We start from the raw sequence: 14,462 nt of genomic DNA on the forward strand, positions 1-14,462 counted from the left end.
TAAACCGATATCATCGTTAACTGATGATTCGCTTATAGAATTTGTTGTACCGGGACAAGGAGAAAAATACGTTGACTTACCACATACAATGTTGCATATGTGCGTTCAAATAAGGCCTATTGTTTACAAAAAAACAGAAGTTACAGAAGCTTCAAAATCCTCAGATGTAACTGATAATCTTGTAGGGCTTGTAAATAACTTTATGCACTCGTTATTTAATCAAGTGGATATTTTTTTAAATCAAAAACTTGTATCACCTTAAATAACGCTTATGCTTACAAAGCTTATATAGAAACATTGCTTAATTACGGTCCTGCTGCAAAAACCTCTCATTTAACGAGTGTATTGTGGTATGGAGATACAAGCGGTGCAATGGCCGAACTATTCGATTTAAATCAAGGTTTTGTAAAACGACGTTCGTTAACAAGTAATAGCAAGAAAATTGATTTTATGGGCCATTTACATTGTAATGTTTTTAATCAAGAAAGATTTCTGATAAACGGCATAGAAATGCGTTTACGAATGGTACGCTCGAGAGATAGTTTCTGTCTTATGGATAAAACTGAACAAAATTTTGAGGTTCATATACTTAATGCTACTCTACTTGTTAGACGTTCAAAGATTTCACCGGGTATATTATTAGCACATGCTAAAGCTCTCTCGAAAACCACCGCGAAGTATCCTTACGCGTGTTGAAGTGAAATCTATATCTGTACATAGCGGTATATACGGTGAAACACTCGACAATGTAATATTAGGTCAAATACCAAAACGTTTAATAATTGGCTTTGTTGATACAATAAAGCATTCATCGTAAACTTAATCCTTTTAATTTTCATCATTACAAAATTAATTACTTATCTCTTTATGTAGACGGTAAACAAATACCTAGTAAACCGTTACAATCAAGATTTCATAAATGTAGCATTTGTACCTGTGTACTATGTGTACAGCGATAGCCGCCTGTGACACTGGAGCCATTGTAAAGAGGTGGGGGACGGCGCCAGTGACGTCACAGGCGGTTCCCCATAGTGGTACATTCCTACTTGCGTGAATGAGATAGAGTTTAGGCACCAGAGAGAGAGAGAGCTAGCTACTCTCGAATTCGGAGATGCAACCTCCTGACATAGTATTTGGCATGTGTGCCTTCCGCATTGTCGACGAATAGAAGATTCTCCACCTGTGTGTGTGAAGCCACGTGGATCGACCTCTTGTGTGTGTGCGTGTGTCTCGGTCCTCTGGGTATAGGCTGCCTTCTCTTTTGAATTAGGCGATGGAAAAATCGGCGTCGGCTGGATTTGAACTCGGGATCCTTTTCTCCGATGGCTAGCACTCTCACCGCTACCCCACGACTGCTCCACTTATAAAAGAACAGCCTGGGAAATCGGAACTCAGGATACTTCGTTCTCATCCTAGTCAGGGCGCGCGCCACCCTATGATATTTTCCAATCGCCGTTGATAAACCCAGAAATCCTTTTTTACATCTCCTATAATATTTATAATTGTAATTAATTTAATCTGATTCTTAAATGACAAAAGTTTCACTTATGAAACATTTTTTGTTAATAACTTCTTAATAAAAAACGAGCGAAAACCTTTTGAATGTTGTTCAGAACCTTATCATGACCTTAATAATCTATGTCAAAGCAAGCTAATCAATAAGGTATTTGTTATTGTAAATAATTATTAAATTTCTAAATTTTATCTTTAATTTGATCAAACAAAATTTCGGTTTTTTCTTAATTATTCATGATGATGCGGATAGATTTGATTAACGCGCTCAATATTGCAGGTATACGAGGCACAGACGTTAAACAACGCGTTGAATGACTCAGCTCGCGATTATATCGCATACTACTCATCGGTATCATCTAACGATTTTGTAGATGGATCAAGACGAAAGATCAATTTTCCTGATTTTGTGATGCCGTATCAAGACACATTTTTACAAAATACTGATGTCAGCGCTACAAATGCCAACAGAAGTTTGCTTTTAATGGTCGGCTTTGAACAATTAAATGGAAATTTGGACGTGAAATATACGACACCCAATTATATGTACAAAGTGATACTAAAATATTTTGAGCACAGTGTACCCAGCATCATAACCACGGATGTCGTGCAGACATCTATCTGGCAGACTCGGACGCTGAGATCCAGTTTACTACAATATCTAGAAAGACACTGTTGGTTCCTTTCTTATCTTATACAGAGAATGTACAACGAGAACTCAAATATCTTGGAGAACAATTATGATAATCTAGAACGTATTGCATGCCTTGAGAACCTGTTGAATTCCTCATGGATCGATGAGCTGAAAATGTTGTATAACAACAATCGAACTCTTGTAGCTGTTCACGACAGCGTGTCCACGCATGAATTGTGGCGTCACTTTGAGCTCAAAAGAAATTACAATTGGCAGAATTTCTTACAGATACTAAATGCGCTGGCAGATAGTGTCATGAAGTGCAACACGGAACTGCAGCGCTTTAAAGATTTAATTTTGAGTCAGACACTCTCCAATTTAAGTGTCCTGTCTGTCACCCAAATGCTGCAAAATTTGTACCAAATCAAAGATATACACATACTAGCGCAAACAATATTGCACAACATCAACAAGTGGCCTATGATTTTGTGTGAGCACGCCTTGAATCACGTGTTGCGGCACGAGTACCATCACAAACTGCCGACGCACTGCAGACACCGTATGAGCGGTATCCTGCGCAGGATAACGATTTTCCACAAGATGATTCCATACTGCATAAACAGATCGAATAGCATGTGGTACGATATTATGTACTGCACAGAAAAGATCGATTCATTCGAAATTATGAAATCCCTAATTGACGTTGAACAGTACGAGTTGTGTTTGGAATGGTTGGAGTGTCAGGCGTTCTCCCTGGAGATGCAAATCCCTGTGATTCAAGACATTTTGATCGGCCTCTTGAAGAATGAACGGCAAGATTTCAAGCAAGCTTTAAAGGTATGCAAGAGTCATGTAATTTTAATTTTTTTAAATTAGAAGACAATAGCATAAAAATAAAGAATTTTGTTTTGTTTTAGACCAAACTTACGACCGCTAGAATTTCTTATAAAAATGTATTGAACAGTATTAAATTGGCCAGTAATTAATACTTATTTTAAGTATTAAAACCACTGTCGTTAGTATACTTTTAATATTCAAAATAAGTAATAATTACTGGTCAATTTAACACTGCTCAGTATTACATTTTTATAAGGACACAATAAAGTATCTAGCGCTAATTTTATTAACAATAGAGGTTTAAAATTTTATTGAGAGTCTGAGAAATACCAGTATATATACTTAGATATAGCTGTAAACAAAACAAAAAAAATGTTTCCTGATTGATCATTTCTGAAAATTTTTTGGCTAAAGTCTCTGAAAGAAGCATTAAATAAAAAATGGATAAACTATTAAAATTTTTTTATTAATTACAAACAAGAAATACAAAAAATGATAAAATAATAGATTCAACTTTTATGAAATTTCTAACAAGAATTTATAACACAGAAAACTTTAAATTTGCATTTTTAAAAGAAAAACTTTAAAAGGAAAAATTTATTCTGATTGATTATCTTTATCTATTTCTGCAAGTTCTTGAATTTTGTCAAACATAATTTTGGCTTTCTTAATTTTTAATTCCTTAATTTTATATAAAATAAAGAATCTCCTTTTTTGCAAGTTTTATTTAGTGTATCTTTTTTGTCCTTTTAAGAGAAAAATCTAGGCCGAAAAATTCGTGATTTTTAGGAATTTTTTCTCAGCTGAAATAAAAGCAATCACTTTAAACATTTTATCATACATTTTAACTATATAAAATATTTTTAGAAAATAGTATTAATTTTCTGTTTGATTGAATTTAAAAAATAGAACTATATTAATAGTGTTAGTTATTCTACTGTGTAGATTTTAACGGTCATAATTTTAGTTTAAAACAAAAAATCAAAATTATTAATTTTTATTTTTGTACTATTGGTTTCTAAATAAATTAAAAAATTTAAAGAGAAACAAAACGGAAAAATGTACATCTTGAAAAATATTACGATCTTTACGATAAAATTTCAACTTTTTTTGCAAAAAATGTTTTTTTTTTTTAAAACATTTTAGTTGATTTAGAAAAAAAATTAAATATTTACACAACAAATCTAGAAACAATTTAATTGTTTATTAGTTTTCTCTTTGTTGTACACACAAACTCAAGAAATATGGTTTCGAGAAAAACGCGTAAAAAATTTTTGAAATAGAAAAAGACGGTAAAAATATCGAATAGGAAAGGCCTCACCGATCTTGATTTTAATATATTATCAAGATCACCCTCTTGAATAACCCTTAAAAAGTTTTAGTCGTCGCTCATGATTCGTTAAAAAGTTATAATTAAGAAAAGTTTTATAAATAAATATATATTTTCAAAGAGGAATTTATAATATAAATAATAATAATGAAAGAAATGATTTAGTTTTGGATAATCTAGTATAAATATATGGGCGGTTTTTTAGAGGGGGGGGGGAGAGGTTCTCCCATGCATCACTCCAAAATTTTCCTAATCTAATCCAACTTAATTTTAGTCGCATTTCGGCCACAATTTCAAATGTCAAATTGTAACACGAATTTTACGCGAAGCGATCACTCCACAGCCTTCAATGCTTACAGTCCACGACGAGGTTAATTGTTTTGTTACACATGGGTTTTACGATTTTCCACGCGAAGCAATGTTTACCCCACATCTCCTGGTGCGTACAGCCCGTGACGAGATCCATAATTGTTCTGTTTCACGCTTCTTTTTTATTTACGATGCGAAATGAGCTCTGTGATTGGGGTTTAAACAGTAAATTTTATTGTGTTTATGAAACATTTTTCGTTAATATCATTTTAACGGATAATGAGCAATGGCTAAAACTTGTAGAGAATTACTCAGGGGAGTAATTTTAATAGGTCAAGGTTATTGGTAGCCTTTTTTATTCTAAATTTTTACCAAAGACTACTTATTAAAAACAACAATCGCTAGCTAATCTGCTATACCAGGCCCATATAACAATCTTTTGTCTGCCTTGTAAAAGTGTCAATTTGAACTGTTAGTTTCATTCTATGAGCTGTTCAAGCCTTCTTTAAGTTGCTTGTGTTGCATCACTATTGCCTCATAAGTCGCTATTTATCATACATTTTGACAAAATTTTTGGCTAATAATCTAATTTTGAGGTACAATAGCTTCATCATCTTTAATATACTGCTATATTTTTTATTAAAGTCATATACAGTAATAAGAAGCAATTTCAACGATTTTCATATTTGCATTCAAGTGCTTAGGAGCTAGACACCACACAGTACAGTTTAGATTGTCATTAGAATTTTGTATGTTTGTGTAAACACCTTGTCACAAAGCCATTATTTCATAAATCTTTATATATAACAAATAAATGTTCTACGACATTGTTTTCTAAAAACTAGGAAGACAAAACGCGTCGCGCGCTCGACGCATGATTTTCTCTGAAGCTGAAGCTCGAAAATTACTTCAAATTTTGATATAATATTTTAAGAGGATTTCTCAGATAGAGTTATTATCGATAAAAATAATTTTTTTTAATCGCTCTTTTGGAAAGATTAAAAATAGAATTTTTGGGAATTTTTAAAAAGACAACTGTAATTCAATTAATCTAAAACTTTTTGTGCGCACTGTACTATTTATAGAATATTCAAAATTTTTTATGTACAAATAGTTTGGCTATGACAGCAATTCTGCCAGAGTATCAAAATGAAAGTTTTTTTATAGTAAATATGATATCAGCTATTGTAGTTGTCTGAAACAATTAACTAAAAAGATTTTTAATTTACATAGGTATAGCTGTAGTCGGAACTATCAAGAACTATTAAAAAATTTAAAAATTATGACGTTTTGAAGAAAAGTTTTATTTTTAGTAAAAAAATTTTTGGAGTGTCAAATTTTAAATTTTAAACGCATTAAAAAAGTTCTAATTCAGACAAAAACTATATCTACTGCATATATGCTTGAAATTTTAAGTGGATTTGACCATCCGTTCACTTATCATGTTTATCAGTTTGAAAAATGTTAAGATAAATACATTTAAAATTTTATGTACATATTTTTAGTATATAATTTGAAATTCATAATCCGACTAATAGCTATTCCAGGACAATACAAAACATCTTTTTTTCATAAAATTTATTCAGAACAGCTTGAACTACGCTCATCTACGAATTATGCAAGCTTTTTTATCACTGCTTTGTGTTTTCTTTAAACGCAATCGCTTATTGGTTTTTTTAATCCGCGGATTGTTTGGTAACTGGATCAATAACAACTTCTTGTCTTGAAAATTTTTAAAATTGTACAATATCCTTTATTAAATACTCCAACTGCAAGATAATTGGCAGTTTCAATTATTTTTACATTGTAAATATTTTGGAATAAATTCATAGTAGAAGTTACAGATATTTGAAATTCTATAATTCTCTTGCTTTCTATTTTAAAGTTTAGTTTTTTGAATGTGACATTTTTCTTACATTTTTAAATAAATCGTTAAAGCACTGAGTATTAAAACGAAGAAAGAATATTTTGATTGATTGCCGAGCGCGCTAATCCCTGCACGCAATGAAGTTTTGAGGTTTTAATAAATATTTACTTGTAATTTACTTTTACAATTTTACACACTTTTACGCTTTAGGATATTATTTTTCAGAAGTTAAACATTAAGAAAATACAATAAAAAGAGTCGATTATTTGTCTTTAACACTGGGAAAGCTGGCTAACCCTCAACATTTCTGATGAGATTTTTGTATTTTCTCTTTTTTTTCTCTATTCCCCTTTTTTAAAAGTTATCAATTGCAACGTAATTTTCTTAAAACGACATCTCCTTATTTCTCGGTAATGAAGCAATTTAATTATATTATAGTTTATATTATCATAATTTGTATAACTTTATTATATAAATAATATAATATTTATTACAATAATATAATTAAATTTTAGATTAGACTGGTGTAATCGATCGAAAAACTAAATAATTTTTTAACATGATTTAGCGCTATATTTAAGTGATGAAAGTATAAAATATACAAAATAAAAGAAAGCATGTTTAATATTATTTATTAAAATGTTATTAAAATATCAGTTTTTTACTGATGTCGATGATTTCACTATATTGACCATAGACTCACGATGTAAGGATATAAGGTGTAGCATTGTGCATAATGGCGGGCAAATAGGGGAACAGCCAATCAATTTGTTGCCCCAAATGCTGCGTCGAATCATGTAATTTTTTAAATCACATGATTTTTAAAAATCAGATAATAATTTGAGACATTTTGTTACGTGTTTGGTCGTCATTAATTACGTGATTTGTTACGTAATTTTGTTGCGTAATTTTGTGACGTGATTTTTTTTAGTAGGGCATGGAAGGAGCCATGCTGCTTATCGCATTTGGGGCTACTCTCTGATTGGTCTTATTTTCGGTCACTACGCATCTCGGGAATGCTACACTTTATATCCTTACATCATGCATAGACTATAGACGATGATGTAAATATACAGGTGAAGTAATGCCAGCGTTGCCAACTTTTGAAGAGCGAATAGTCGTACGGGTCGGTGCAAATTACTGTACTGTTAAATTATTGTATTAACTGATCTCTAAACATAAGTAATTTATAATTGTAATTAAAGGTCGATACTCATTGGAATGATCTGACGCATGCAAAACCTTCAGAAAATACAAACGAAGCAGTGAGCAGGTCGCTCATTGAGCGGTTAAGTAGCAATCGAATGTGATTGGTTCTTACCTTTAGATCCAACCAATCAGATTAAATTGCTACTTAGCCGCTCAGTGAGTGGTTGCGCTCCTGGATGCACCCATTCATGTCCTAAACGAATTGCAATACACCCACAAAAATACGAAAATATGAAATCCTGACAGAACGCTAATACCTAACAAATATGAACTCGACAGGATGCAAACCGGGTTTGCGCGTATTTGTCGGAGAAGTAAAGACGCATACAGTTGCATTGCTCGTTGAGAAGAAAATCTATGTATAGTTACTTTTCACTGTATTTTTTCTTATTTAGTTAATAATTTTATAAGTATAGTGAGTAGTTTCAACAGTCGTAGTCATATATTAATATAGAATATAGATAATGTATTATATGCTTCTCAATCTTCATCGAAGGAAATATCGAAGTTGCCTCTGTTATCCTCGCCGCTGTAAAGATTGTTGTCATTCGCCGAAACATTAAATCGCTGCGTTTGAATTGGACACAGCAGCTTACTTGTTGATTACTTCATCTCGTTTTAACGCATTCGCTCGCCAGTAACGGTGCACCATTAACGGTTTTTGTCGCAAACTACGATGCTTTGTTTTTATTAAATTTACTTTGCTAAATATCCTCTCGCAATTGGCATTAGCATGCAGTAGCGATAGCACATGTAATGAAAACCGTGCTAGATTTTTGAAAGGATGAATACATTATTAATAAAGATACCAAACTTTTATTAATACGTGATTTTCATTTCATATATGATACATACCGTGACATGACAAATATGAAACTTAAATGTGAAATATGTGACGTAAATAGAATGAACACTGTGTGAAAGCAACGTGACTACTCTAATATTGCGCAATTGTTAGATGAAAACTAATACATACAGGGATGCAGATAATATAAATGTATAATATTATAACATAGATAATATAAATAAAACGTAGTATATAAGATACTATTATTACTTTATAAATGCTATATACTTACATAAAAGTCAATTTTATTGAAAATTTATTTTAATTAAAAAAAAATTTTTTTTTTCGGAAAATAAACAGCGTAGTTAAATGGATGTATTTATGCTATAAAACTTTTGTATGAAACATTTTTTTATATTTTGTTTAGTTACGAGATATATCGAGAAAAGATAAAAATGTCTTAATCTTGGAAGGGTGGTTTCACTCCTTCAAACCGTTTATAAGACCAAACGGAAAATTTTCTGATTTTAATGAAACTTAGCATAAATGTAGAGGGGGTAAATACATTAATTTAGAAGTGTTTTATTTTGGTTCAAAAACGGCTTGAAGGGGTGAAAGCACGCTTCAAAGTTAAGACATTTTTGCGTTTTCACGATATATCTCGTAAACTAAACAAAAAAAAATGTTTTATACAAAAGTTTTACGGCATGAATACCTCTATTCAACTATGTTATTTATTTTTTCCAAAAAAAAAAAAAATTTTTAAATTTGTTTTTGAAAAAAAAATTTTTTTGAAAAAATAAATAACATAGTTAAATACAGGTATTTATACTGTAAAACTTTTGTATGAAACATTTTTTAATATTTTGTTTAGTTTACGAGATATATCGAGAAAAGGCAAAAACTCTAAATTTTTGAAGGGTGGTTCCAACCCTTTAAACCGTTTATAAGCACCAACTTATAATTTCTAAATTCATGTATTCACCCCCTCTACATTTATGCCAAGTTTCATTAAAATCAGAATTTTCGGGTTCACGAGGTTCTCTTGTTAATAAAATTAGATATTTTGAGGTTTTATGAGATGTTTATTATTTCTATGTTACAAGGAATTTCCTTATCCATCAAAAAGCCTATAAAAATTATTAAATACTCGAAAAAAATTTAATTGGGTCAGGGGTAGTTTTCCCTGAATAGAAATTTATGAATTAATAGATATTTATTTTTTGTAATTAATTACTTTGTTTAATTTTTGTAAAGTTCCAATTTCAATGATAAGATACCAAAAAAGTCGGGCCTTAAAGGGTTAAACAACTTAAAAAATTTTTTTTTATTACTTTTGAAAATTGTTCTAATTTTATTAATTTAAAAAATTTAAGAAAATTTTTTAAGAAGTTATAAAATTATACAGAAATTTTTATAAATTTTGAAATATTAAACAAAGACTTTAAAAAAAAGACTTACCAGGAAGTTTTTAAAAACTTATTAATGATTTGATAAAAATATTTCAGTTTCTTCAAGCGTTACCGCCGAGCCAATCGATAAAGATATGTAAAGGAGTTCTCAAAAAATTAGAATCTACTAATACATTACAGTTTATTGTCGACTATTTATTGGGCCACTGCAAAACGGTAGAACAACCAAAATATCGGAAGACCTTGGTAGGACTGGAAATTCTGAAGATTTTGGAAGACAAGGACAGAGCATTATACGTTCATTTGATAAAGGAACCATTACTGATGTTGGAACAATTATTAATGAATTGCAAATTTGAAAATATCCAAAAGATCTTGAATACATTGTACGAGGATTTGAAACATCCCGATATAGACGTCAGTAATTTTGACAAAGTTGTAAGGTTTTATGCCAAAAAGTCGTTAGACTTTCGTGTGTCACTTCAACGTGACGGTATTGAAAATAAAACCAAAAATATTTTACAGTCTAATTTTGAAGCGGAAAATAACGATTTTGTTATGCCTCTTAACGTACCCACGAAAGAGGAATGGATCCCGAATGACAGGGTAATTCAAAAAGCATTTGTAACAATATTATACTGAATTAGAAAATATGTGTGTGTAATTATAAAAAATATCCATATATTTAATTTATAAATAAAATATAAAATTTATTTGATAATCCATATTAGAAGTAGATGAATTTATTTTACTGCGTCTCTTTTGGATTTGCAGTCTCATCAATATATACACATTCTTTCTACATAAAACATCTTTTTCGCCTTACACGCCCTGGCCATTATGCAGCCTCACAACTCACATCTCCCTCCCATTCTCGACCCTCTAACACTTTTTTTTTAACCCCATATATATATATATATATATATATATATATATATATATATACACCCCTCCCCCCCCCCCACACACACACATACACACACCTCTAACTCCATATTCCCGTATATCCCTCACTCCTCTTGGTTATCACTTTCAATTCCTATCAAATAATGCACCTTTTCCTCTTCTCCTTTCTTACCTTTTTTTCTTTCTTGAACCACCTCCTTAATCCCTCCTCCCATTCCAACCTCTCCCTATCCGTCCTCTTCGCTTTTATTTGCCTCTCCTCCATCTTTTGACCCATCCTTCTGGACCAGAACTGCACATCCTTCTCCTCTTTTTTTTTTAATCCCTCTTGCTTTCAGTTTCTTCTTCCAATCCGTCCTCGTATTCACTGCGTTCCCACCTTTCTTCTCTCCTTCTTCCTGTCTCCCATTCTTTTTTTCTCCTGTCTTCCTCCTCTTGTCCTCTTACCTATTTTTCTCTTCTCCCTTTTTTTAAATGTATCCCCTGCTTTTTCCAACTGCTTTATTCCCTCTCCTCTTCCTCGCCATTTCTTTCTCTATCCTTGCCTTCTTGATACTCTTTCCCACCTTGCTCTCTCCTCCGGCTGCCGTTTTTCCTTTCCCCCCTCTCTCTCTGTCACTCCTCTTCCTCCTCTCTTTCCCTCTCCAGCCTCTTCACGTCCGCCTTCCATAGACTAACTATAGACGAGCATAAAGGTGCGAATTCATGTAGCGAGAAATTGCTGGCGACTTTCCCCCTCTACGTAGATATTGTGTAGTAGCGACAAATCGTCGGAAGTTCGTCTTGTCTGAACAGCATCGACAAGCTACATCGCGCCTTTCAAGGAGCAATATTCGGATATCCACGGGGGAAAGGAGAAAAAGGAGCAATATGAATAATCGTGAACATTGCTTCTTTTTGTAATTTCGCTTCTTTTCCGTTCTTTGCAATTCCAACATTGCAGCAGTTGCAATCGCTTCTTGACGGCTCTTTCCAGATAGCACAAAATATTATCATAAATATAAATATATTTTACAAATTTATTTTTAAAAAATATTTTTAAAGATTATATAATTATTTTTCATAAACCATTTAGAAATGATACAAAAAATATTATCACCATTATATATAATATATTTTTAAAATGTACTGAAAAATATTTATGATATATGAACTTGAAATATTCTTTGATAATAATTAATGGTATAAATATTTGTTTTAAATATTTTTATAAATGTTTATCATAATTTTTTTTATACCTGACAAATTCGGACATAAAAATATGTACAAAATATTTATTATAAATATTTTTCCTTTTTATAAATATTTTATAAATATTTTGTGCTATCTGGGTTGTTATAGCTATTTTCAAATTATTTGCACACTGAGCGGTATACACTCCGTTTGTACGTATTGTCACCTTCATTTTTATTTACTACTTTTTAATTTTTATTACAAACAATAATTATTTCTCCGCAATTATTAGTCTTTTACTGATATTGAAGTCGCTAGCGTTTTGTCATCACATGAATATGTATCGAGAGAAAAGCGACGAATACTTGTCGCTGGCGTCACTTTTCTCCCACTTCTCCCAAGTCGCCAGCGATTTCTCGCTGCATGAATTTGCACCTTAGGCCCTGCTTAGGGCGAGAAGAGCTGTGATTTGCGGGAAGAAGAGCACTCGTGTCAGTTCTGTTTATTTCATAAGACTCGATTATGTTTGACTAATATATGTTGTGAAACAAGAGGTGGAGGGGAGGATCACCGAGAGAGAGGAACAGGGAATAGAAAAAAAAAGAAGAGCTCGGCGCATCCTGAGAGCCAACAACCATAGACCTTATAGATATGGACTGGCAATACCAAGCGAAACCGTGTCCATACTTCTCTCTCTAAAGAATCCGGAAATATGTTTCGCGCATGCTTGTACATATTATACATTGAAATCCAATGATTGGATACGTTTTGGTCACGTGTTTTAACTTATGTGTGTGTATATATATGTATATACATATGTATGCATGTGTGCTGACATGCGCGATAGTTATTTCCGGTAACTTTAGAGAAAGAAGTACTAAAAAGTCTGTTTCTCTCTCGCACCTCTTCTGGACACCGTTTTCTATACACAAACTAGGCAATTGCCGGTCTATATCTATAAGGTCTATGCCAACAACTAAAAAGAGAAAGCCGAACATTTCCGATCGGTAATGAAAATGGCCGATCTGGCACTAGCATTCCCCTTACCGCGATTATCACCTACCCCTCGTTCGGTCTATAGTTTGTCTATGCCGCCTTTAGCTTTTTTTTCTTTTCTCTTCCGCTTACCATCCTCTTTTTTCGCTTTCACTTGGGTTCTTGTGGTCAATCTTCCTTCTTCTCTTCCTCTACTCATCCATCTGCACAACCCTGCTCCTCCCTCCATCTCTCCTTCCTCCCCCCGCCATCAGAATCCACCTTCTCTACTTCCTCCGTTCTCTTCCTAACCTTCTGCACTTCCGTATGCTTATAATCAACTTAAACTAACTTTGCTACGTGGATCCTTCTACCTGCTCTTTATCGACACTCACTCTTCATCGACTTATCGATCTATCGACTCGACTTCTTTTCTCCTTTCCTCCAATAGCCCTTTGACTTCTTTATCAGTCGATTACCTCGATATCTCTACTCCATTATCCGATCCATGACTCTGCGCACGGTTACTCTCTCGTCTTTTTATCCCTCCACTCTCTTCACCATTGATTCTTCTTTGATCTCTCGATCCGTCTCATACTCCGACTCTCTATCTGGCTTCACCACTGCCATCGCACTCTCAACTCTCTCGCGCTCCTCTTTTTTTGGCCGTTCATACTTCTATCTCACAGTCTCACATCATTTTATCTACTCTCTTCCTCACTTATCACCATCGCCGCTGCTGTTTTCTGCTCCATCTTTCTACTTCTCTTCCGCTGCTGTTTTCTGCTCCATTTTTTTACCTCTCTTCCATTTTGTCCGCTTCCTCGTGCTCCGAATACACCGTGCCCTCTGCCTCCACCATTTCACCCAGCTTCTGCTCCGTTCTAATGCATTCTTATCTTAACCTTCCTTTTTCAGCCTGTTTTCTCTAATTCTTCCTTTCATACATTTTTTCCTTGCATCCTTACACTTCCCTCCAATTACTTGCCTTCCTCTCTCCTAAGACTACCTTATACTCCATTCTCACACTCCTCTTTCTCCTATTAATTTTTTTATCTCACACAAACTTGGAGCACTTCGATCACCGTTCACTCATCCGCGGCGCCATTATGGATCTTCCAGTCCATCCTATTAGAAGTAATTGTTTTGTAGTATCCTAATTCTAAAAAATTACAAAACATTCTAATTTAATATAAATAATACTTTTCAAAATTAACATTTAATTTAATTTAGGCGAAAGACATGGTTTATAAAATTAGTTTAGTTACATTAAAAGTTGCATGAAGATTAAATTAGCGAAATATGTTTTAAAGACAATTATTTGAAATAAAAAATTAATTTGAAATTAACAAGTTAATTTAAAAATTATTAACATTTATCTTTTTAATTAATTTATATTATTTTATTACGTACGCACACTTATTCACATTAGTATTGTCACATTACGGTAAATTTTTTATGAAACTAGATAAATTTTTAAAAAATTTTTACATTTAAATAACATTTTTTAA

At 32.6% G+C, this 14,462-nt stretch overlaps 1 protein-coding gene across 6 annotated transcripts in view; it reads left to right on the forward strand.

Moving 5' to 3' along the window:
• LOC105832099 overlaps positions 1 to 14,462 on the forward strand; it is a 151,996-nt gene that overhangs the window by 90,430 nt on the left and 47,104 nt on the right. For all 6 annotated transcript variants that reach the window (XM_036293887.1, XM_036293880.1, XM_036293876.1 and 3 more), the window contains 2 exons: positions 1,793 to 2,983; positions 9,994 to 10,503. In XM_036293887.1, coding sequence (XP_036149780.1) covers positions 1,793 to 2,983; positions 9,994 to 10,503 — 1,701 coding nt within the window. The remainder of the gene's footprint in view (positions 1 to 1,792; positions 2,984 to 9,993; positions 10,504 to 14,462) is intronic.

This window comes from Monomorium pharaonis, chromosome 1, assembly GCF_013373865.1.
Source record: "Monomorium pharaonis isolate MP-MQ-018 chromosome 1, ASM1337386v2, whole genome shotgun sequence".
NCBI lineage: Eukaryota > Metazoa > Arthropoda > Insecta > Hymenoptera > Formicidae > Monomorium > Monomorium pharaonis.